Source organism: Apteryx mantelli, chromosome 8 (assembly GCF_036417845.1).
Source record: "Apteryx mantelli isolate bAptMan1 chromosome 8, bAptMan1.hap1, whole genome shotgun sequence".
Lineage (NCBI taxonomy): Eukaryota > Metazoa > Chordata > Aves > Apterygiformes > Apterygidae > Apteryx > Apteryx mantelli.
Genome location: NC_089985.1, coordinates 11,296,762 through 11,322,506, shown reverse-complemented (window position 1 = coordinate 11,322,506; position 25,745 = coordinate 11,296,762). Strand labels below are relative to the sequence as shown.

Genomic DNA, 25,745 nt, shown 5'->3' with positions numbered 1-25,745 from the left:
GCTCTTTTGCTTTTTGTTAACGAGAGCACACGGGTGCCAGGGCCGCTTTGTTTCGGCCCTTCAGACAGCAAGCGCTCTGCTGCCGTGCTCCGGCTTGCTCAAACCCCCGGAGCTCTGAGGGCCGTGACGTGCTTCCGGGGCCGACTTGCGATGCAGCAGAGGGCGGCGGCGCCGCTCGCTGCGCGGGGGACTATTCCTGCTGCCCCCCAGCACCGCGGGACTGCAGCAAGACAGCCTCCCCGTGAGCGCCTGAGCGTGTCGAGTCTTCCTCCAAGACGAGGTGCCTATTAAAGAAAGAGCAGGTCACTGCTCAGCACACACTGCAATGCCTTTGGTTCTGTTTGCATGCATTAATCCTTATAACGCACAAATACCCGCACACGACCCAGACAGTCACACAGACCAACGTTGTCTTCTGTAGGCTGCTTACGGCACACATGCATACACCTAATCAAGAATCTGTGAGTCTACACTGTGAACTGCGCGAGTTTAATGTGCAAGCTTGCTAGCCTTAGACCTGCTTAAACCTCCCTTCCCCTGGCAAAACTGATTTAATTAAATCTGTGAAACTAAACACTTGAGCTGAGAAATTCGAAACTGCAGTAATTTGCCTGGAGAAAACATTTTCTACATCCATTTCTCACTAAATGGAAAGCAAAACTTTTTATGAGAGGCTATATATTAATAAACGGCATCAAAACATGGTAGAGAAAGATGCAACAGCGGCTCTCGGCATTGAAAAGGCTCGATAAGCGCACTTGGTCTTACACATTTCATGCTGCCCCTTGCCGTTGTTGTTACCTGTAATGACTGCTGCTGCCGTTCAGTTGCCGCGTGCCCACATGTCCGTAGTTCGGCAGCACGACTGTTCAGCCGCCCCCTGACAGAGCTTCGGTACCCTTCACGCATTAAAATGGATTTCTTGCAGCTCTGGACACTCTCCAAGGAGCAGCCGGAGGAGAAAGGAAACCACAAAGCTTTAGGAAAGTTCCACCAATAAATTAAAGTTTCCAGAGAACAACGTTTGCCCCTGAGTGAACAGATGATCAGAGCTAATAACAGCAGCTTTAGAGAACTGCAAACATTTAGGAACCTAATTGAGGGACCTGAAACAAGGCTTAGGCTCTGACAAATTTAATTCCAAGCCAATTGTTTAACATAAAGGCTGTATCTTTTAAAAATGTTTTAAACCACGATTTTTTAAAACCTGTTTTAAATAAACATACGCCAAGAATAATTTGTTTTCCCCCAGCAAGATCATGTAGTGCATTTCTGCAATGATTAAGCTGTGCTATTTTCTGGTTTTGCTTTTATCAATAGTCAGCTTTAACAATGAGGAAATTCTAATAATGTATCATTATAATCAAGGCAACTCTAATGGGATTTCATGGACTGTGGTTGGCATCCCAAGGACAGCATCAGACAGAAAGGGGAATGTGCAAGGGACAAATCTCCAGGACACCTTCAGAATTAGCAACCATTTGGGTAATTATAAAACTCCATTTTATAAAGAACAGGAAACAAGATTAATTTATAAATCAGTTTATTTACAGATTTTATTCTCTTAAAGTACATTTCAGTTACCAAAGATATTTACACTGGTGTACACAGGGACCACCCTGGTTATTTTACAGTTCTTAATTACAAAAACCCTTCCGCATCCTTGGGTCTGTCTACTGTGCAAAGCTGCTTTGCATGTGAACATTAGCTGAAACTGGCCCAAAAACCAAGTTACCAGGTTATTTACACATACACAGTAAACGGGTTTCTTTCTAATATCTCCACAATACAGTACACAGGGAGACGGAGCCTCCCAAAAGGCGGCTTTGCAAATGTGTATCAAAAGGCTCTGCAAAGTCAAGGAAAAAAACTATTAAATGCAGGTTAATTACAGTATTCCCCTTTCATCTGTATATATTTTTGCATTTAATGTTTAAATTACAAATAAGTTCAATAGTTTGCTTTTCTCCATTTTAGTCGATTTGTAAACACTTCAGATGCACTAAATACCTTATAAGATTCAACTGTTTCTCTGCTCAAAAGTATTTTATTTTCCTAATATTCTTAAGGTAGCAAAGGGATATGAAAGTCAGAACTGTACTCAGTTCCTTGCAGAATAGTTACTTAAAAGGTCTCTATCACTGTGCTACTGAAGATCTTCTGCAGGTACGCACTTATTCAAGTATTGCAAAAAGCTAAGGCCACTTTTTCAAGAAAGGAAAGTGAACAAGATAGGATTTTTCAATCCATCATTACACCTTACGAGCAACAAGCCTTTTCTGAACGGTGAAAGTACTACTATTCCACAGCTTAGCTCAGGAAGCATCCTGCCGTGAGAGAGGTGCTTGCGCTCTTCGTCCGCGCGATCCCGGGCTTGCCCGCCTGGCACTGAGATCTTTCTGAAAAGGGGATCCCATCTCCACAGTGACGACAGCCGCCACTCCGACCAGCTTTCAGGTTTCAAAACAATTTCTTGGCCTTGATGACTCAGATAACCAGGACCCAATGGTATGATTTCGTTCTTACAATGGCAAGGTTGGGGAGAGGGAAGAAATACAGAATTCAGCCTCTGTTTATAATACTCGGACTTCCCCGTATCTCTTTGTCATCAACTGCGGCCTAGACAGACCACTGCTCCATCTCAATCATCATCACTCCTAGTATCCAAAGTAACTCAATACACTTGAGGTATTGAGAAGGTAACTCATATACGTTCAAGTCTTTTTAGGGTTGCTCCTGTCAGGAATTGCTACCAAAAATAAACGGTGATGCTTGCAAAGGAATAAAACCATTCCTTATACACAATTTCCTTCTGCCCAAAGAGTTGTAAAGACAGCTACTGTTTCTGTTGAAGGTACTAAACTACTGCCGATCCAAATCAGCAAGACAACAGGCATATGATCTCCAGTGGTCCCTGGTACCTCAGCAGGCCAACTGTACAACCTTCCCCCTGTTGGCGCACATACCAAAAACAACCCCGCCAACCCCGCAGGGCAGCTGAAAAACCTCAGTGATACTGGGCATCTTTCTGTCTCAGCGCTGGCCACATTATCTAGGGAACGGAAACTATCTTTTCATTTCTGTGATACTCAAGCCACAAACCTACACTGCAGGTTTCTGCCCTCTTTTCCATAATTGCTACCTATAAAAATAACAATCATCTCTGTTGAAAAAGATACGCCCAGGAAAGGGAATCTGAGGCAGTGACCCAATTAGTGACACCATGCTGGTTAAATGCAGCAGCTTTAGTTTGCTTCCATCATAAGAATTTGATAATTTCACAGTTCAGCATCATGACACTTTACGAGGACAAGCGAATCACCTAAGGAAAAAAGCTGAACAATGCTCCACCAAGACCACTTGACTTCCAGCCAGCCAGAAAGGCCACTACTGTGGGACAGACAAGCACATGCCCCTTTGGAGGTGTTCCTATACACCATTACCTCCTCCTTGTTCTTTCACTCATTAAGCTCCCATGAATATGGCTCACCATTAACTCACAACTGAGGTGCTGGCAATACTACATCTGAGAATCTGCTTGGACCTCTGACAAATCCAACATTTCCCAGTGCTGTCCCTGAAGAATTACCAGCTGTGTGTCATTGTGCAAAATGCAAATATTCCAATGATAGTTTTCCAAAAATAAAAGGTGGAAAAGAGAAAACATAATGGAGAAGTAGCAGAGGTATGCCTAGCAGGAAGCCCAAGAAACAAGCAGATGAAAGAAACTGTGAAGAGATCTCCCCATCATGCCTATCATGGACTACTGCATCTTTGGGGTGCCTCCAAGCAGGCTTCAAAGTGTCCCTCTACACTCCAGCTTGTCCAGAGAATCTGACACCCCTCTGGGTCTCAGCCAAGTTAGCAATCAGGACATCCACTATTAAGGCAACAACATTTGACCCCAGATTGTCTGTGTTCGTCCAAGAAAAACACAAGGATGGGAGGGACAGATTAGGAAAGAGCACTCTGAAGAAGGATACTGCAGTTGAAGGACACTGCAGTTGAACCCAGCACCAAACAAACCACAGAATGGCTGCCTACGGCCTAGGAGTTCTGGGAGAACAAGGAAACAGATGGAGCAGGGAAGTTTCACATCTTTTCTTCAGCTCAGTCCCTTCAACTCTCCATCGGCTCTGAATCAGTTGCGAAGAGGCTCCATTCCTAGTCCTACTTTTGCTTCCCACCCTCAAGAAGCTGGAGTTTTTGTGCAAAGGATACAGACTCTGGAAGTCACCAGAACAGATGCGTTCTCAAGTTCTGCTGTCTCAAAACATAAGACGGTGCAACCTCTGCACAGGACACTCTCCTATAACCCACTCAATAAATTATCTGAAAATAAATTAAAGAAAAAAAAAAAACACAAGCACAAAACATGCAGACAGTCAAGCACTGGACACCACTTTCTTTGGTGAATACACTTTTCTCCCCAAATTATTCAAGTAACGGCTTCTCCAATTTAATAGGTGACAGCAAGGGAGAAAGCTGAGGGATAGAAGGCCAATTTTTTTTTTTGAAGAAATATTTTCCACTCCTGCATGTCTCGTGCCTGAGAGAATCCTGAGTATCCATTATCTAGGAGCAGCTGGCACTCGAGGAAGTGAAGAAGTGCTACATGATAGGAGGAAAGTTGTCCACAGGCTCATCTTTTACCCTTGACGTTAGGTGGCCTTTATCTTGCTCCACCTCTGGACTGAAGCAAGTTACATAGGAAAAAAAACAGAATTCTTTACTTGAATGCAGAAAGCAACATCACCTACTTTTCCTGGATAACTGGTACCATTATTTGGTACTACATCACAGGAAGACAGACGAAAACCGGCTTTGGAGAGAATGAAATTAAATGGGCTCTGGAGCAGAAGAAACTGATGCACATTGTTAGGGCTGCAGGAGGAGAGGTGTTAAGACTATAACACTGTTCAGTATGGTAAGTATCCATTTATGACCAAAACCTGGCCAAACCATTTCTTCTCCAAATGACTCACATTTCTAAAGACAACTTGAGTACTGATGGCTGACAGCCATTCCAGCCAAATAGCCAATATCCCAACTTAACCCAGCCCTTTCAGGGCACAAGCCGAATGTCAAAGCCCCAGGCAGGGGCCACAGACAGCTGCTGACAGTTATGTGGCATATTGCATTGGCATGAGAACAGTCTGAGCGCTCCACAACGCAGCCTCAAGTGAGGCATCAGCTTGTTTCAAAAAATAAATCCGGTGCAAGGTCTCTAGCAGCAGAGGATGTAAATTCAGATTCCTTTAATCACATCTGAACTGCCTTTAAAACCCACGCATAGAAGTCCAGCAGCATGCTTGCAAGGTGGAGAGTGTGTCAGGAGTCAGAAAGGCCCGTGACTCAGAGGTTATACAGCTTCTAGCTTTATTTTCAGCGCTGTCACACAAGCAGTAATCTCCTCTGTTTCTCATTTATCTGGTTCAGTACATCAACAGTGTCTCTGATTAAGGCCTCAAAGATCCCATCTGCCAACTGCATCTTTACACACAGTTCATCCTCGTCGTAATTCACCCACTGTGCTTCTTCCTCATGAAGTTCCTGCACCTTGGAGGGTAGAAAGGAAAAGACAAAACACAAATATTGCAATTCTGTTGTTCTAAGATAATATCCCCTGAAAAGTTCTAGGAAGAGTCCAAAACAGTCTATATCTGCTAACAACACAACTGTCTTCATAAAAGATTACAGGAAACACTTGGAATAGCAAAACAAATGCAGATCTATTCAAAGCAGGTTACTGCACTGCATGAACATTTTCTACCTTTCACCATACCATTCCTTTTAAAGGAGTTCCCATTACTTGAGCTCTTTCAAGAAAAAATCTTTTGCAGGAATAGGATATGATGAATCATTCTTGACCAACAGAATGAACTCAAGAAGAACAAACCCCCAAAACCTTTAATTGCACATTTGCAAGAAGCTGATTATACTGATGTGTATTTGCAAGAAGCAACATTAACTGGTTGTTGTATGACAGTATTGTAGCTCATTTGCACAGAATACACCATGCTTCATTGGATTTGAAAGCATTATTGCAAATTGAACTTTGTGCTGATTACAACTAAAATAATAACTCAACAGGTATTTATTTCCTTCTATTCCTAAACTGTTGACAAAATGCCCTGTTTCACTGGTTGCTGGCAAATAGATGCTTTAGTAACAGACAGGAATATATAATTTCATTCAGCAAATCAAGTCTTTATCAGATGTCTCTCCGAATTGCACACCTCCAGTTAATCTTACCCCTAAAAACTTGTTCTAGTGACCATTTTGCTATCACAGATTCATTCCAACAAAGCTCAAACTTTCTCAAAAGAAAGAGCAGGTACAAACGTCACTCGTTACATTTAAAATGCTGAAGAACACCCGCCGAAAACTCTTCCACTGCTCAGCCACCTCTGACCATAAATCCTACACACTGAGCTCTAAAGAAAGTGCAAGAGCTACAGCTCCAATATGCTCTTCCTCCCTTTAGTTTGAGGCTCAAGTGCACAGAAAATTGCCTATTTTAAGGGTGACAGCCACTGTTGCAGAATGATGATTCAATAACCCCAACAGAGTGTGAAGGCCCAAGACCAGGCTGCCATGGGAACCCCAGAGAACTGGCACTGCTTCCAAGGGTTTTAGCCTTTTGTAAGGCCTCAGTTACACAAGTGTTCTCCATCTGACAGCTCCTTTCTCTTTCTGTTAAGAGAGTTTGGGGAAAAGGGCAGGAACCTTGTTCTCAAACAGCTTTGGAAGAATCACACTATGTGCTTACACATCTCTGTGCTACCACTGCTGTACAAAACACAATGTTTTGTTTTCTGCAAGAAAGGCAAACATTGGTCTTTGTCACAGCCCTCATTTCCCATGCTGCTGTCAAAGATGAGGTGCAATGGCTTCATTACACTTTTACAAGCAAGAAGCAACAACACTAGCAATCAAAATTGAATGTGTGTCATAGGCAAAAAAAAAAAAAAAAAAAAAAGCTTACAATGTGAACGCTAACAGGCAGCAGATAAATGGGCATGTGTGTGTGGACATGAATGTCCAAAACTGAAATTCTGAACTCTTAAGCAAAAGTCTGCTCCTTGCTAGCTGCAACCGGTGTAGGCTGGTTGTAAATTCTGATAGCCCCTGGACTAAACAAGAGTGGCATGTCCCATATCCTCCCATTAATAAAGACACATGAGACAGAAGCACCAGTAAAGAGGCTGATCTGCACATAGACTACTTAGATGGGGAAAACTGTAGGCTTGGTTTCTCGACAGAAGAGATGGCGCTGAAAAGAAGGGCTCCCAAAAAGCAGAAGCGGTCTTGGAAAGAAGGGGGCCTGAAAAGGGAAGGTGAAGATTCTGGCTGGGGGGAAAATCCTGAAGATCAGGGAGACTGGATGGAGACAAATGCTGGGGGATGCCCAGAGACCTTGGCCAGCGACGCCTGAGACTGGTAACTGCAAGCAGCTGCACAGCACCAACTAATGCGACTTTCTGCCTGACCTTCTTGGGCCAGCAGCAATCTCCCAGCTTGGAAGGCAAGCTGAGACCTAGTGAACATAAGTGAGAGAGTGAAATAATCAAGCAGGGTAAAAAAGCTCTAATCTCAGTGGTTCTTAAGTAAACTCCAATATCCAGATCCCCTATGAGTTGTCGTTTATTGTGTCTCACCTGTGACAACTTGATAAGACTGTTCCTTTTCTCTGCTTGGGAAGGAAAAAAGATACATGGGATGACAAATACAAGAAAAAGGGAGAGGACAAGGTAACTTGATCAAGGCAGAGAGAAAGGCTGGGTGTTGGACAGCAGCAGAAAGACCAAGGGGGGAAAATATATGTGTTGGTATCAGTGATTAATTTTCTCTTGCCTCTATCATTCTTCTGCCCTTTTCTTTCTCCGAGGCAGAGAGCAGAGTTTTCTTTGGCACTAAGAAGGTCTTCTTTGACTGTGCTTTTGGAAAAATAAGTGAATGTGCAATTTGTAGCTGCAGGCAAGTCTTGTATTCAAAACATGCGTGGAAACCGTCATGCTGCTTTGTAGCCCTAACTGCAGACATCTGAGCTGAGGCAGTTGCAACTGCTTTGACTGGGCAACATTTGATCCATTTGTTGTATTACCACAAAACGCAAGCAAGGGAGACACAGTTTGCCTATATTTGGTGAATATACTGTCTTGCATGGAAGTGGGCTTTGCATTGCCTTCAGCACATTCACAATATTTAAGCTCTTGCACATTCTCATGACAAAAGTAAAACTTTATGTATTTGATATCAGGAAGTAAGTTACATTTAAGGAATCACTCAGTCATGTGGGAGGCTGAAAATAACTAAAATCCAGAAGTAAACTACTGCCCTGGAAGAATGCCCCTAACAAAAAGGCACACAGGTACATTTAACAGTACTTAACTCTCAGAATTTTTGGAAATCTTAAGATGCACTGCCGTGCATATGAGCAGGCTTTGTTTCTCTTCTTACTGCTGCACTTCCCATGGGTTTAGATCATAGGAGCTGGGGGGCTTCAATCAGAAGTGGGCTTCCAATTAAAGTCAGTCTTACAGGAAACAGCTTTGCAGGGTTCACATTGCACAGAGAGAAATGTTTTAGCCCTTAAATCAACAGGCCAGAAGATGAGGTACTTTTCAGCAGTCTGTCAGCAGGCATCTCCAGTGTGAAAACTAAAGGCATAGGTCTGGCATAGGTCCTGTGAGCTTTGCTTCCTCCAAATAATAGCAATGGGGAAGGGGGGGAGCAGCCATGGCACAGTTTGGTCTAGTCCCATGCAAGTCAGTGAAAGGAGTTTTGACTGAAGACCCAAGTGAAAAAAAAAAAGTAGAGAAAACAATCTATTGTTAGTACTTACACTTAAAGAAGGAGATATGAGGGGACCCCCTGTAGTTTAAAGAGAGGTTTTGAAAGGTGCAAACAGCAATGAGGTACCCAAACGCAGCACCTCAATGGATCTGCGCATTTGAGATTCTCCCCCAAAGCAGAGAGAGAATACACAAGATAAAGGTTATAACACTAGGGAACACGGGAAGAAGAAAGTAAACATCTAAACATTTTTAAACTTGATTTCAGACAAAGTAGCTTTTCATAAATGTGAATCTCCCGTACTTGTTTGCTGAAAGCCAAGATTTGCTGAAAATGTTAAGAATAACCAGAGCAACTATCCAAGAGATCAGAGAGTTTCTGTTAAGAAATTCCATTACAAATGCTTTCTGAGGAGAATGATGTCTGATCCAAGTTAACAGTCAAGTTATCCAGTGCTACAAAAAAGGAGCAGAAGGTGAGTTTTTTCACCACTGGCAGAAAAAGATTGCTAACAATGATGCTGGTGTAAGAGGCGGCTGATTTGGAAACAGAGAAAGCTATCCAGCTACCTAGTGTTTTAAAGAGATTTTAATAAAACAACATAAAAGAAATTGAACATCATCTCCCTAGGTTTTCAGTTAGAAGTTTCTCTGACTTGCAGTTTACATTACGGCATAAATTTGGTAGCAGTGCCACTGGGACTGCCCTGTACCTAAAGCAAGGCATGCAGCAGGTTTCACAGAGTTATTCCCAGCCTTCGGCTAAATTTTATTACCATACTCTTGTGAGAACAAAATAAGATTAAACACATTAAACTATTTATTAGAGCAAACTAGTCAGAGCTGCATTAATCTCTGATGTCTGGGTCTATATGCAAATTGTGGACCGGATTGTCTCAACTCACTGTGTCCCACTGTGCAAATTTTCAAACTCAATTCACCTAAAGCACTTTGGATGCTTTCAGCTGGAACAAATTCTTCCAGCTGGGAAACTTTCTTTCTGGATATGGTTCACAGAAATTAGGAGTAGATGTCTTAAACTGGTACACAAGCATAATGGTTGTACTATTAAATTCTCTCAGGGATCTAAACATAAGACTTTTTTGAGCATGCTGTAACAGCCTCCACATCCCAAAATCAAGCACCCTAGGACCTGCAGGTCCTGTTTGTAAACATTCTTATTTACATACAATTCAAATCAAACCCCTCAAAAAAACCCTCTGTCAGAAACCTTCCACTAATGGGCAATTAGAAGACCATGCAAGCCATGGCTTGAAGTTACTTATGTGCACGCACGTGTGGAATCAGTTTCAGACATAATTAAGTGAAGCACGATGTTAATGACAACTCATGTTCCCAAGCAGAACCTTCACTATCATTATGCCCAATAGAGGTATTAATCATCCTGTAAGATAACATAGCAAGTAACTTTCAAAAAGTAACATACAACCAGACACACTCTATCTTATGTAAATTTTAACACTGGAACCGTCTCACCCCCAGTGGCAGCTGCATTCACTAGTTAATGTAAGTACTATAGGAGTAGAAGCCCTGTTCATTGCTTAGCTTTGAGGAATTGCTTAGCTGTGGGTACCATCTGGCAGACTGGTTACATTGCGTTAGGGAGAATAACATCCTATACAGTCTCTTTGAATCGTTGCTATTTTAACCTGAACACTTCTGCAGCCCTTCAGTTGAATTTGGTGAGCATTCTGGTCTGCTGCGTTCTCGGTATCGCTATCTCCAATTAAACAATATTACTTCAAAATAAAAGCATTTTTAATTAAAGGTAAAAAGGAAAACATAATCCCATCCCAAAGAAAAAGTCTACTCTCCTTTCCATCAAGTATTCCAATGCTTCCCTCTGTAAATTCATGCTTCAAAACTTTGGGAATGTGCAAATTTCTCCTCCTGTCAAATCAGTAGGTATGAACAGTGAAGTCACTTGAGTCACCTTATTTCACTGGCACTGGATTTCTGTTTTTGTCAACAGGGTGCTCTCTAAAATTAAATACCTTCCATTAAGAACTCATGTACACATTCTGTTCTGTAGGTAATATGATCAAACACTGAAGGTATGATCATATATCATATTTCAATATGGAAACAATATCTGATCATTTGATCCGCAAACAATATTTTCAACCACTGACCAGTATATGATCAACTCTGTCCCGTTTCTTCCGCCCAAATTTCATCATCTTCTGCCAGTCTGTTTTGTGATTAGGCTCCTTCCTCAGACTGAACAACTTCAGCACTTCAGCTGCAATGAAGCTCTACAGAACAGAAAAGATGAGTTGTTATCATATTTGAACAAAGAAATGAATTGTATGCACAGAGTACCTGCCTTGAAAAGTCAGATTATGGAATGTTTCAGTTTAGCCAAGGGACATTTCCACTGTAAATCTTTTCCGTGCGTGATGTCTTTGAAGCAGCATTACATAAGCAGAACGATTATTAAACACAAAGCTGGAAAAAAAAGTGACACCCATTGCTGCAGTGATCTTGAGAACAATAACTTTCATGTAAATAGTTTAATAAACAGGAGGTTTTATGACAATTCAGTTTATGGGAAGACATTAGAGAAAAGTAGGTGGGAGTCTGGTGTCCTTCCTGTCCTATGCCTGTGCTCTCCCCCCTACTTCCCCCCACTTTTCAAAGTCTTCGGAGGGAGAGCAGGGGCAGGGGAGATCAAGATACTATTTCTGACTTTCTAAGAGTTAACATGTATCTTGAACAGCTTAATGAAAATATAGTCCAAAAAACAACTTCAGAAGAAACAGTACAGCTGGGAGTTTTCATTTATGTCCTGAGGAGCTGTACGGAAGTGCTTTGTTGAGCACTAAGCGAAACAGTTCTTCCCCTAATGTCCAGCCCTGCAAGGTTAACCTAGCCCCAGTCAGGCTCTAGCTTTCTGGAGTTTTGTCTTTTCTTGAACACTACCACCGGTAACAGGAGACCTAATTTGGCTTGCCAAATACAGCAGTGCCCTCACCAGTCAACCTGTGGGTCCATCTCAGCAACTCCCACCATCCTCAGAGAGGTTGGCACAGGTGTGTCTGAGCATAAAATTCAGCTCATCCCATTTGGCCCAATCCTGCAATTCGATTCATGCCAATATACACACACAGAGCTCCACTGAAATCTGCTAAAGCAGCCGTCTGTCAGCATACCAATTTCGTATGGACAACCAAGGTTGTCCTGCTAGTTCTGCAAAGACAACTATGGTTTAAAAGCAACTAGTGTCAGCCAAAAAGAGAGGAAGGCAAATCTGTTGAGTAAAAAGGGCCCTTTTTACAAACCCCCTTCCTACAGATTCCGGTTGCTCATTTCATTTCTCTTCTCAACTCGTATCTTACTGGATGCATCTGTTATGATCTTTTAACCCTCAGGCAGGTGGCAGTACAAGATTTTTCATCTCACTTTCCCTATATAAGAAAGATTTCCTACCTTGATTTCATCCAGATCATTTGGATCCTTTACTCGGCGAAAGTAAGCAGACGTGATCCTACACGGTTTCATCCAAATAGGCTGATTTAGATTAGGATCCTCAGCAAAGATTTCCCCAAAGATCTCTCTTGTTAAGTCAAATACAGCCTTTACAAAGAAAGAAGTAAAAATTAAAAACTTCTGCTGCTCACGGTAAACATTCAAAGGGCAAGTACAAAAAGCCTTAAGATAGTACCTTTTTATAAACCTGCTTGTTTACCATCTCCATGTCCTGCTCTTTGGTGGTATCACTAAGATCCGTAGGAAGGCTGAAACTTTGAAGATCATGACCCAGCTCTTTCAGCTTCCAGAGTTCCTCAGCTGCTGCATGTACCATACCTTCTACCTCCACTGCAGTATGAGGGACCGCCAAAGGCTCCTCACACGGCTTTGTTGGTACTTTCTGTGGTTCTACCTTGGCCAGCACTGCTGTTTCTTCAGCTTGCTTCTGCTGGACTTTACGGGAACTCAAGCCATAGTCCTCATCAAACCAGTCTTGATCATCTCCCAGCACACTCAGGAACTCCCGATTGAGCTCCAGCTCTGCCAGTCTCTTGGCAAGCTCTTCCTGACCACTGGCACCAAACACTGGGCTCTCCTATGGATTAAGAGTAACAGAGTAAACACAGAAGTGGTGCCACACTGTTGCCTATCAGACATTCAACATAATTAGTTTTTTAAATGCACTACTGATATAATTGGTGATATATATATAAATGCTCTACCGTAATTCTCTCAAAGACAATAAATAACCCACAGTAAAGTCAGAAATGCTTCAACTCAAACACTTGGGTTTTCTACCATTCCTGATGAATGCTTTCAGAGGGTCCCTCTAGAGCTTAAAAAAAGACTGTGTGTTCCTGCTCAGTCTGCCCTAATGTTTAACTGTTTATGAAAGGCTGGGTGGTTTAAAAATTGATAATGTGACATACAACTTTTTACTTCACTTACCAACAGTCTCAGTCAGATCTAAATCAACAGCCTAAAAGCTTTTAGCAGGTGATGGCTGTTTCAGTGACTGAGCCAATGTTCATATTGGTGAAACAAGCTGATATTTTCTGTGATAATAATATATTGAGATCAATGGCAGAGCAGCCAGGTTTACTGGGATCTTCAGCAGAGAGGCCAAGTCCTGTATCTGTATCATTAATGGCTGCTCTGAGGAAGCTTGAACTTCCACTATTCATGATATATTAGTTCAGTGGATAGAGCAGTCTGACAACTTAATGATCTCTATTGCAACTAATTATGTTAGAGAATGATTACTTCATATGGAGAGTAGGCAGAGATAAGTTTACAGTCCACCATACTTGCACATTTTTAAAACAAAAAAAATGGGTGTAAGGATGAAATACAAACTGAACATGTAAGCAGAATGCAACCTAAATGAAATAATTTTCACCTTCTCATGTGCTAAAATATCTTTCACACAACTCAAGAGCTACCAAAGCGAGCTGTGAAATGGGATACATGAAAGAACACATATGTAGACACATACATACACACACTCTCCACATCACCAAATACAACTTGGGAGAAAATAAACAAAAAAACTGGTGCCACACTCCATTCTTCAGATTCAACCATCATTAATCAAACGAATTATCAACTCTTAAAAACCAATGCAAGATATCTGTTACTCACTGGTCTGGGACACATGTCTGGGGAGGAAAGTTCTTCTCTTTCATCTTCCAAATCAGAACTTAGAAAAAAGTTATTCAGGCCATCAGGAATCAGCTCTTTCACATGCTGGGCTGGGGTACTGGATTCTTCCTTCATGTCACAGAGCTCTTGGTTGCTAAGTTGGATTTTCTCATTCCTGACCTTCTTTATTTGCTGTAGCTGATTGACTGTGTCTTTCACAAAATCTCTGAGGAAACTGTCTGTCAGCAAACTGACCTTTTCTAGCTGTTTTTTTGACTTTTCTTCCTCTCTAAGTGGTAGTCTAAGCTGGGCTTCTAATTGGTTCTTCTCTTTTGTCAGCAAATCCAGAAGGGGAGTTGAAGGCTTCTCCAGAATTCCAGGAGAGAGATCATCTAACTTTTCAGCACATTCTTCCCCCAATGTCTTCTGCCTCTCCAGTTTTTCAGAAAAAAAATCTGAGATGTCTTCCAAATGAGCAGTGGAAATCTTCTCCATGACCCCAGAAATGGGAGGAGCAAGGTTGGCCTCTTCTTTTGCAGCATGCTTCAGATAATCCACCACAGATTGTTCTTGGGCAAGCGATTCAGTAGCTACAGAGACCTCCTTTATGTTGCTTGCTTCAGAACAAGAGTCCTCATCTACCCTTTCCCCAGCTGAGGCTTCTAAAACAGCTGTGTCTGCAGGACCTTCATCCTGGGAATAGTTCTCTGTTGCATCTCTTCTCTGGCTTTCTTCTTCTTGGCCAGATTTGGAACTTCCTTCGTCTTTCTGCTCAGCTTTGTGTTGCTTGCCCAGTCTATCATCAAAAAATGAGTCTTCATCCTTATTTGTGTCTAAATGGCTATCAATACTTTCTGTAATATGAGAGATTTTTTGAGGAGGAGCAAAAATACCATGCTTTTCTTTGCAATCAAAATATTTTATACCATCATAAGTTCCATTATTGTTTCCTTCTGGTTTATCCAACTCCACACCAGCCCAAAACCCTTTGGCAAACTTGGTCAGACCTTTGAATCGCAACGTTCCAGGCTGGACTTTACTCACAAGTACCCTATCACCAATACTGAAATTTAGCAAACTGTCTGTTTCTTCTAAGATCAAAGCGGAGGCCCACAGTGGTGATTCAATAGCAGCCTGTTCTTTCTCCACATCTCTGCGTTCATTATTTTTTATAAATTCCGTTGGTGACTTAAGTTCTAATAATCTCTCTGAATGCATGCTGCCAGAGAGGGAGAGAGATCTGTCACTGAGGTATTCACTGATGTCACCATCACTGCCAAGGCTGGTGGACCTGCTTCTGTTGGTTTGTGTGTCCTGTGACTGTTCTCTCAGGGACTGAGTGTCCCCTTTTGGGGAGAGAAGAGACACTTCAAAGTCATCTTTGTAATTTTCCACAAGAAGCGTTTCTTCAACTGATGCCTCTTTTCTAGGGAAGGATCCCTCAAAGTCTTCAACGTACGATTGCTCTTTTTGAGTAAAGGCTTGTTCTGAAAGCAGATAATTTTTTTCCTCAGCAGATTTGCTCAGTTTGTGAGAAGATTCTTCTACACTTTGTCCAGTTCTGGTATCTTTGTCTGTCAGTCTCTGGTCTAAGATTTCTTCTGTACCATGAAGACTTTTCACACTCAAGCCAAAAGGTTCCTTCTGAAACTGTTCATTTTCGGAACAGAGAACTTTCTTTTGAAGGATGTCCAGTAAGCTCTCCTGCTCTTTATCTAACATCAACAAGACATCAGAATTCTCCAAAGGCTTGACGTGAGACTCTTCAAGCTCATATTCTTCTGATTTTATGTACTGTATGTCTTCCTGTATCTCAGATTTATGACTGAAGATAGTCTCATCACTGGATGTATTTACCATATTGTTCACAGACCCATGGGATATCCTGCTAATGTCTTTTATGTCTTTGAGAAGAGGCAATGAGGACACATTATCTAAGGAATCGCCAGATTCTGCTCTGGACCTCCTTGCTGACTTCAAAACCAAGGATGATGTTTGAGAAGGTTCTTCTGCATGAACATCTGTTGCAACCACCTTCTTGGAGTGCCCAGACAGAGATCTCTCGGTCCTTGATGACACAGCATCTTGAAGGAAAAGAAAAAGTGAATCATAGCAGACAGTATAGCCTACATTGTCTTATGGAAAACTGCAACCACAGGCAACAAACTTAACATCAAGGTTTCTATGCTAAGGGATAGCAACCAGTGCCCTGGAAACAAATATTTCTAGGTTGTCCAATGAATATGGGCAACATTTTCAGTTCCAGGGCTCTAGCACTTTCTTCCATTTCTTTCCTTGCACTGGTATTTCATAATATCATACAATACAATCCCAAGACAAGGGCTCAGTTACGTGTTTGGAAGTCATATAAAAACAAGCAAGATTAAAATGGTAGATAATGATTAGATAACGATTGGCAGCAAAATATTAAAGAGTACCTGGAAAATATCTACTACTAAATACCTATTCCTAAAGCTTTCATTGTTTTTGGTTTCCTTAAGCATATTTTTCTCAAGTGATAAAGGTACAGGAAACAAAGAAAGGAAAAAGGCTGTCATGCAATTATGGTTTCACACAAACCTCAGCAAGAACAATATTAAATACTGAATATTCAGGAAACAGCAACAGAAGAAGCCTACTAAACGGAAACAATAAAGCATGAACAAAAAGCCAACCACCTACTGTAGTTTTAGTTTTAATTATTTTATAGATATAGCATCTTCCATCAACAACATTTTGGATTTTTCTCACTACAGAATTCCTTTAAAATAAGGGAGCCAAGTACTGTGAGGTTTTAGAATTTTTTGAAGGGGGGAAAATGCCATAACTTAAGAACCTCCACCCCTGAAATACTGCAAATAAGTGTAAACATGGAAGAGTAAAAAATATAACTTGTGCATTATGATTTTATTTATGAAGTCTGCATGCTCTCTTAAAACCCCTTCTTGAAACAAGAAGGAAAGTTTAAAGATTAAAACAGTCATCTGAGATTTTCATCTGTAGCATCGATTCTTCCAGTTACATACCTCCATGCTCTGCAATGGATTCCAGAGATGCTCTGGATCGCTCCGATTCAGCCAGTGATTTCCAATTCTTTGCTGTCTCAGGCCTAAGGTTGAAAAATCAAATTCAGTGAACCATGGTTACAACAGACTTATTTAAAAGATAAAAATGGAAATACAAGCATCTATGATTATAATACCATACCAATGATAATATAATGTAGCATACTAAGAGAACAAAGTGAACCTCGAAAACAGGAATGGGGCAGAGAGAAGGGTTTGGCAAGTCCTGGAATGGGCCACTTTCTAAAAGGTTAATCACGAACTTTTGCCTTTTTGCAGTTAAAAAGAAAACAAAAAAAAAATTTTTTTTAACTTAAGTGCACTAAAATTGCACCATCTGCTGGAGGAAATGAAACACCTGGAAAACGTATTATGAATTGCAGAAGTCTGTTGAATTATCTACCTTTTAAAATGTAAGATCTAAACCAGATTTAAGTTGCAAAGGTGAATAGTTTGCCTTACACAGTGCAGCAGGCAAGATGGGTGACCAGAATGGGAAGAAATTCCTTCATGTCAGTAGCCCATAACACCTTTTGACACATATTTACGCAATGAGAAATTACTTTTCAATAGCAATTTGAGAATAGGACTTGCAAGACAGGGCAGGACAGAAGTGAGATGCATATGATTATAGCGGCAGTGTATCTAATCTGTTTTGGGTCTGATGAGACCAGCAAATGTGATACCAGCAGATAGGATACAGCTACCATCCAGTGATTTGAGGAGAACAGCAGTTACCAGGTTTCCTTGCAGTATAGGTTTCTGCTAAAACAGCATTCATTGCTGTTTCAGAATAATCTCAGTTAAAAAAAAGAAAAAGAAGAAATCCCAGTTACCTATGGAGTGGTGGTGCCTTGATCTTAGGCTTTTCAGCAGCTGAGGATGGAGTTTTAATCTGAGGTTTGGCCGTGGGCGATGTCTCCAGATCTTGGCTCAGCTCTGCTTCAGTCTTCTTGATGAACTCATCGTATGACTAAGCATGAAAAACAAGTATGGCTATTAATCTACTAAGATGTAACTACGGTTCAGCAAACAAAACCTATCAAATGAATGCAGCACAGCCTCGACTACTCGAAGGACACTTTTTATGTAAAGCAACATATTTAACTTCCTAAAGCTCCACAGTTATAATTTGTTCTTCAAAGTAAAATATTAAAACTTTCAGATTCACATTAGCATTCCCAGCTAGGTTACTAATGTGTAAAAATATACATAAACCACCTGAACATTGCTAGTATCCCATTAAGGCTATAAATTTTAAAGGAAATAACATTTTTGCCACAGGGGCTCTGGTTCATTATTGAAAATGGTTAAATGGGCAGAATACAGTCACACTCCTACCACAATAAGTCCTTCACAGCTGTTGATACAATATTCCGTCAGCAACGTCCGCAGTATAATGATTTATCCAAGGGTAACAATCTGACTTTTACTTTGCCCTTCTTCCCCCTGTTCCTAACCTCTAGTTGCTTGATCAAACTGGCCTCCTGGGCTTTCAGTCTCTCCTTTTGTCTCTTTTTTTGTTCCTTTTTCAGCTGATAAACCACAGATTTCCTTTTTCGTAGTTCATCCTTCAGGGCTCTGATCCGGCCTTCAATGTCACTCTGGTCAGATGTGGTTTCTGAAAAAGCTTAGTTTTAGCCTTTAAATAACTTACTACAGAATAGTGTTACTCAAAGCACTGAATAGTCATTTAGTAAATATAAAACACTGTCCAAGTGAATATGAAAGAATTTAATTTCAGCAAGTTAATCTCAACATATCAAGACTTCTAAAGTGGAATCCCAAATTCATAACACTACTATACAACATATGAAAGAAAAAGTCTTACATCTTATTTAATTTAGAAAAGAGAGAGAAGGGCTCTGATACATTCAGTAACTTATTACCACACTTGTTCATGTCAGCTGCCCATGTTCATGCTGCTACTTTATTAACTCCTTATCACATCAGCGGCTGCAAAAATTAACATTTTCTGATGTATTTGAAAATATGACAACTAAAAGATGCATAACAAAAACACATTTGAAAGATTTTTACAATCACTATATACAGTTTCAGGCTACAAAGTACACTTTACTGATGAGAATTTCACTTGGAATAGCAGACTCCAAAAGCAGATTTGGTTTCCCACCAATTTAGATTTTCCAGACCTAAACTAAATACATCTATGAGAGAACTGACTGCATGACAGTAGGAAGGAGAGTCAGTTTGAACAATGTAGACATTTCACTGCAGGCCTCTGGATGTCAATTTATTCAGGATGAAGGAGGAGGTGTTGAGTTTAGACACAAGCTGGACTGCCAAATGATATCCCATATAATGCTACTTGGAATACCCTTGCTCCAAGCTCAATTTCACAGACCCTGCTATGATACCATTAGTGACTGCAGCTATTTTCCATCTGAACAAGTTTTTTTTTTTTTTTTTTTTTTTTTTTTTTTTTTTTAAATAATTTTCCTTCGCAATTTTAATAAGGTCTATTCTGTTCCCCTCCATCCCCAGAACTCCCTGCAGCCTGGCCTCCCAACCCTTTTTTATGGTATCCTGCTTCTGTTCTCTTGGGACACTGTTCCCAGCTACTTAGATCTGTTCCCTACTGGATAATCACATTCTACCAGTAACTCTGCTACTTTTATTACTGCTGTTCTAATGACCTCTGGGTGTCTCAGACCTCTCAGACCTTATAGAAAGATTGCCTCAGTGTCTCATTATTTATTCTTCCCTACCCACCTGATTACATCCCCTTGCTTCTTATTTTAAACTTATACCAACATAGAGCAAAATAAGATCCTGGTCCCAGACTGGTGCTGCCACAATTAAATATCAAGAATTCTTCAAAATATTTATCTGACATAGTCTTACTGGAAGCTCCTTCCTGTGGCTGATGTCCCCATTCCTCTTCTATAGCAGCCAGCTCCTAACTGACGTATCCATGCTGGTTTGCTTTTCTAATACTCAGTATTTTCTATGCTGTTTTCTGGACCAAAAAGCTTAGATGCTCATAAACCCCACCTACTTCCCTGAAACGTCTAAGAAAGTAAGTCACCGTTACTATCTGGTAAGCTAGCAGGAACAGCAGGACATTTTGCTAATCAATCTCACTTCACAAAGCAACAAATAGCCATAATGAAGGATTTCATCAACTGCAGCCAGTAAATACAATCAAACTACTGTATTCTTTTTCCATTAACGTCTGTTGTTAACCATTTAGGGAATTAAAAAAAAAAAAAACACGAAAAGAATGGAATCTCACTTGCTAATCGGGAGTACTTTATGATGCTACTGTGATTAACTCCTCCTCCTGCATGGTAAGTGACTGCCGTGTAATTATAGCTTTTATTGATCAAGTCATAAGGGAAAGATCTGCATATGCTTTCATCTTTGTTGATCTTGTCTACGCACGCATCAGGACTAACAAGGTAATGACTTCATTACCACTCAGCAGCTTGGAAGATTTGTCTCCTTAACAACAAAATGATTCATTGGGAAACCAGCACCATCCTGATCTACCTTTCCCTCCTTGATACATTTATCTGGTGTTTGAAATGATCAAAGATTGCAAATACTTTATTTTGAAAGTTTATTTTCATGACCACTGTTGCTTCCTATACTTTTCCTAATGGCTTCCTTGTGTGATTTCTCAGTCAGAACTTGAAGATAACTTGATCAAGTTGCTGAATGCTTACCTGTGTTGCAAAGTGCCCTACAGACAGAATGCCAATACAAGAATGCTAATACAATGCAAACCTAGCTGTTATGTATTCATTTCTATATCCAGCAGAAGAACAGCTGTCTCAATTACTGTTTTTATTGGACTTGCATACATATTACCCAAGAAAAGACATAAAAGATTATTAAGTTGGCTATACCAGGCACTAAAAAGACTGGAGATGCAAGTAAGCTAGCAAAGCTAGCCAGCAATTATGGACATCAGTCAGTACATGCAGTCAAACCACCAATTTTTTTTCCACTGAAGACTTACTAATTATTTAAGGAATCAAAAAGATCAAGCAGGAAGAGAACGCAAACTCATTTGCTAATGAAAAGTATTTTATGATGCTATCAAAACTGTATTGTGGAGTACAAGACATTTTAGAAGCTAAAAGTACAGAAGGGTTCAAAAAAGACTACACAGTTTAACAGAACGGATGGCAGCGACCCCTCGAGTGTTTGTTTGAGGAAGTTCTGGAAGCCACATGACTAACAGACTGGAAGAGCACATCAGGAAAAGGATCACTCTGTACCAGTCCACTTTTAATATTCTTTTCCTCAGCATTTATTGTTAGCCAATTTGGATACTGGGTTAAAAGACTTGGGATATGAGACCATACAGTAGTTCTTGTATTTTATTGCTCAAAATGCAATCTTAGGCCCTATTTTATTGCACATAATTCTAACCCTCCTCCAAAAATAAAGTCAGATTCATTTCCTTAGGGGGTTTAGTATGACACAGATTAGCTACAGTTAGTGATGCACAGACATTACTGAATTTCTTTTCCCAGGTGCCTAAGAGAACACCTTTTGGCCACAGTACCAGTGGAGATTTAGGACACAAAGAAATAAGGAACGCTCAGTAGTTTTGCAAGACCCAGCCTGACACACCTAGAACATCATTTTTCTGATGATCCACTGTCTTGCAGGCAGATTGTCCTGTTTGTGGACACAAACCTTCTGCATATGTACTGAAGTGTCTGTTAGCTCTGCACATGCCAGCACAGGTCCAGCTGGCTCACTTGTACTGTCATGATAACAGAGCTATACTGCTTCTGGAGCCTGGCTGTGTTCAGGAGGAGGACAATCATGTTTGCATGCTGCTGAACCATCTTCTTTTTACTTAAAATAAGTGGGATGGAGCTAACCTGGTATATTTAAATTCTAAAAACATCTTGCCTATCAACTCTTATGTTCTTCATACCTGTTTGCAGGAACCTGAATTGTTTTCTAAAAAAGAGGTAATAAATAAACCTCCCTAAGCTTAAGAGATCAAATGACATCATGGGAAAACACCCCCCACAGAACCCCACAATCTGGCAATTGTCAGGAATTTGTTTCCCCCCGCCCCAACCTAGGTCTATGTGTTAAGTCTACTCATCAAAAAAAGAAGACTTGAAAACGCAATTTAAACCCAAGCAGATACTAAACTTACCTGACTGTGTCATAGATAAAGATTCATCAGACCAGCTGTTAGATATCTGATGAGACTTTACAAGTGACCGTAGCTGCCCTCCAATTCTATGGCTGCTTTTGCTGGAATCTTGCTTTGATACAGATATGCTGCTTTTAGGAGGAGTCTATTTGAGAAGAAAAGGACAAATAAGTAACTGCTTGTACAGCTCAGTGTGATAGTAGGGGATCATCGTCATCAGGAGCTAATTACAAGGAAAGGACATAGCCTGACTAGAGAACATCTCATAAGCAATGGTACCTAGCCAAGTATCTTAAGAAGAACTTACCTTAGTTTCTTAGACAACAGAACAAAAATACCCAAAAGAGCAATAGCTAATTGCTTGCTTTGAGCCTTGATTTCAGTAAACTTTAGACTAGTCTATTACCACTTAAGTGAACTGACATGCTTCTGACTCACAGGTGTTCGAAACAGTTGTTGTAATCATCTTTGGTAACAACTAAGGCAATAAAATCTCCTACTAAATATACCTGTGAAACCAAAAGGACTTCTCTATAAAAGAGGTGCACGGTGCCCTTCTAAATCACTAGAACAACACAGCCTTATCCTTCGTAGCCAGGCAAAAAATTCTTTTAAGAGCAAATTTTCTTCTAAATGCTGCTACTGCATCAAGATTATAACACAAGCCTTTCACACACCTTGAACACAACTTCCAGCACGTATTACTCATTTTACCACACTATCTTCTTGGCCTCACATTCTAAGAAAACCTTCCAAGAAGAAAGTATTTGTAATAAAAGTCTAGATGAGCATGTTTTTTTCCTCCCCCAGACACTAGTTGACACTGTATCTTTAGTCTTTCAGATTCAGCACAGTGGGTCAAAATTACCAGGATAAAGCTTATCAAAATTATCAAGAAAGCAGAGTAGAACAATAAGGCAAAATTAGCAAGCAAGTAGGAATAATCTGAAACCCAAAGGATTGTGCATGAGGTATAGCTATGCGTCTTCATCCTACAGCTATACTTTGGGATACATTACCTATATATAAAGCAAGGTGGAAAAAGACAGCCTAATTTCCATGGCCAAAAGAATTTACATAATGGTGACAAACCAGCCTACAGCTAATGCACATTGGTACGCTGGCTCAGTGCTCCACCGCTTAATACCACATACCTACATGACACACATGAAATATTTTGCAAGACTGCCCACAAGTTTAAAAATACCTAAACCCTATGCTGAAGTAATTTTTCATCAAGACTTAAAGAACATGTCTGACCACAACGTTTATACATACTAATGTAAAATGGCATTGCAAACACAGGGAATAGTTTAATCTCTGCTTAGACAATTGGAACGGCTATATTTCTTATGTTTTATGATAGCCATTTACAAGTGTACAAATATATACAGCATAAAAAGCTCACTCACAAGTTTGCTAGGTGAGGTAGAGGACTTGAGCTCTTCAGAATAAGCCATTTCTTCTGTAATTGTATGCTGATTTGGGCTCTCTGACTGCCCATGGCCCACAGTCTCTGATGGGACAGACTCAGCAGCCGGACTGCCAAGATCTTCTGGGACAGAGCTTTCACTGTTTAGGTGAGAGCAAGAAGGCACTGGAGACTCTTCTTCACTGGCTGTTTCTGAGATTGAATAATGAGAGGGAAAAAACAGAGCACATAAAAACTTGCAGTGACATACGTGCACCTAATATTACTGGGATTTCTGCCTTCAAGGAAATTGTTGTCTGCATATAAAGTAATAACTACTACCAGCACATGTCAAATTGATAAGCATTTTTTCACTCGCCCGGACACCTAGAGTGGAATATTTAGAAAGAGCAGGCATGTTTACCAGAGAACTATGATTTAAGACTGTCAAATATTCTTAGTGATTGCTGGATGTCTAAAATAAAGAGCTTTTCAGGATATTCTAACATTTTGCAGACAATAGGTTCCAAAAAAGATCATTAGGGAAACCTGTTCTTCCAGCTGACCATACAACAGAAAGAGTCACTATTATTATGAAGAAGTCATGGTGGAGCATATAATCTGCAAACAAGATCTTGAATTTAGAAGTGATTGCTTCCTTTACGGTAGTTGCAGAAAACATTTTAATGTTATGATTTCATCATGAGTCTCTCAACTGGCAACAAGTAAAATAACAACCTGGGTTTTCAATACTCCTGTTTACTAAATTCCGCAGGACATACAGCATTGTTGAAGCAGCCATGGAGAACAATTCAATATTCGAGCAAAGATGCGGCAAGGAGTTCTCCCTCCCCAACTAGGGCTGTGCTCCAGTGCTTACTGGTAGATACAATTAATAGAGGCACAGATGAGAAAATACATTTCCTTTCTGTCATCAGCATGATGAATTTTTATTCACTGGAACTTAATAAATCACAGAACATCTTTAAAATGTCTTACAGATTCCTAAAATCCACAGGGCAGTTTTCAGTAACAAGTATAATGGGACATAACTCTGAATTCCCTTTGCACATTCAAAAGATACACTGCCTGCTTTCAACAAAGTGGGGGAAAAAATGATAATTTCTGGGACAACCCCTCAAGTTTTTCAGCACTTTCTCCCACTACAATCCTGTTCTCTGCAGCTGATCCTGAAAGTGCAATCCACTTAGAACAGTAAAGCTGCAGCTCCCAAAATCTGGGAACTTACTTTTCTCAGAAAAGCATCCTTTATACTAACTACATACTAGCACGCTTTCGTACACCTGAAGATTTCAGTTACTGCATTAACAACAGAGGTAGAGAGAAGTCAGGAGCAAAGCCAAGGAAGAAAAAACAACTTTTAACTTTTTGAAATGCAAACAACAAGGGGAAAGCAGCCTCTGATGGTAAGAGCTATCCCCACCAACAGCAATAAGGCTAGCAGGAGAGAGAGACAAACAGTGCTGCAGTGGAAAAGGGTTTTAATGGGTAAGTTGGGAAGAAGATTGGCAAATGATCACGGAGTATTTTTTTGTTTTGAAAAGACAGAAATATACTTAAAATTGTATGTAGAAACACCTATGCTGCACTACACACCTGAGAGGATAGACAGTAAAGGAGGAATACACGTATAACTAAGTTTTAAAATAGAGTTAAAAGAACTAGGCAGAATACAGCAAATAGCAGAGTGCAAAAATCAAGATTCTGAGAGTGTCTAGAAAGAACAACCACTACGAAAACACCAAAAAAAGGAAAGAAGTGAGAAACGAGGCAACAGTTGATGCCAGAATATGTTTTACTCCTTTCATTTACATCAGTTCCCCCCACTTGCTCTTTTTAGTATTTATTAGCATGCATCCTATTTAGTATATATCCTTGCTATTACCTTTGGGCTCAGTTCTCTGATCCCCCAGTTCTTTCTTGGCTATTTTGGTTTTGAGCAGTTCTTTGTCCCAGGCAGCTAGGGCCTGCTTTTCTATCCGCCGTATTTCTGCTTCCTCTGCATCTAGGCGGCGTTTCCACTCCAACAACTCTTCAGCATGTTGTCGACGCTGCATCAGCTTCTGTTCTCGCTTAGTTAGGAACCTGATAGATAGAGCAGAAAGTAATGGAAAAGTAGTCAACCACAGTCAAAGGTCCCAATAGCCAGATACTCTCTTGCCACAATT

The 25,745-nt window shown here is 40.5% G+C and overlaps 1 protein-coding gene across 4 annotated transcripts in view; it reads right to left on the bottom strand.

Moving 5' to 3' along the window:
• Positions 1-1,526: 1,526 nt before the first annotated feature.
• Positions 1,527-25,745, bottom strand: part of CEP350 (centrosomal protein 350) — an 80,133-nt gene continuing 55,914 nt past the window's right edge. For all 4 annotated transcript variants that reach the window (XM_067300605.1, XM_067300604.1, XM_067300607.1 and 1 more), the window contains 11 exons: positions 25,463-25,662; positions 23,558-23,769; positions 22,146-22,290; positions 18,457-18,617; positions 17,833-17,969; positions 16,958-17,040; positions 13,932-16,015; positions 12,484-12,885; positions 12,249-12,395; positions 10,952-11,074; positions 1,527-5,559 (listed from right to left, as the gene is read on the bottom strand). In XM_067300605.1, coding sequence (XP_067156706.1) covers positions 5,395-5,559; positions 10,952-11,074; positions 12,249-12,395; positions 12,484-12,885; positions 13,932-16,015; positions 16,958-17,040; positions 17,833-17,969; positions 18,457-18,617; positions 22,146-22,290; positions 23,558-23,769; positions 25,463-25,662 — 3,859 coding nt within the window. In that variant the 3' untranslated portion in view covers positions 1,527-5,394. The remainder of the gene's footprint in view (positions 5,560-10,951; positions 11,075-12,248; positions 12,396-12,483; positions 12,886-13,931; positions 16,016-16,957; positions 17,041-17,832; positions 17,970-18,456; positions 18,618-22,145; positions 22,291-23,557; positions 23,770-25,462; positions 25,663-25,745) is intronic.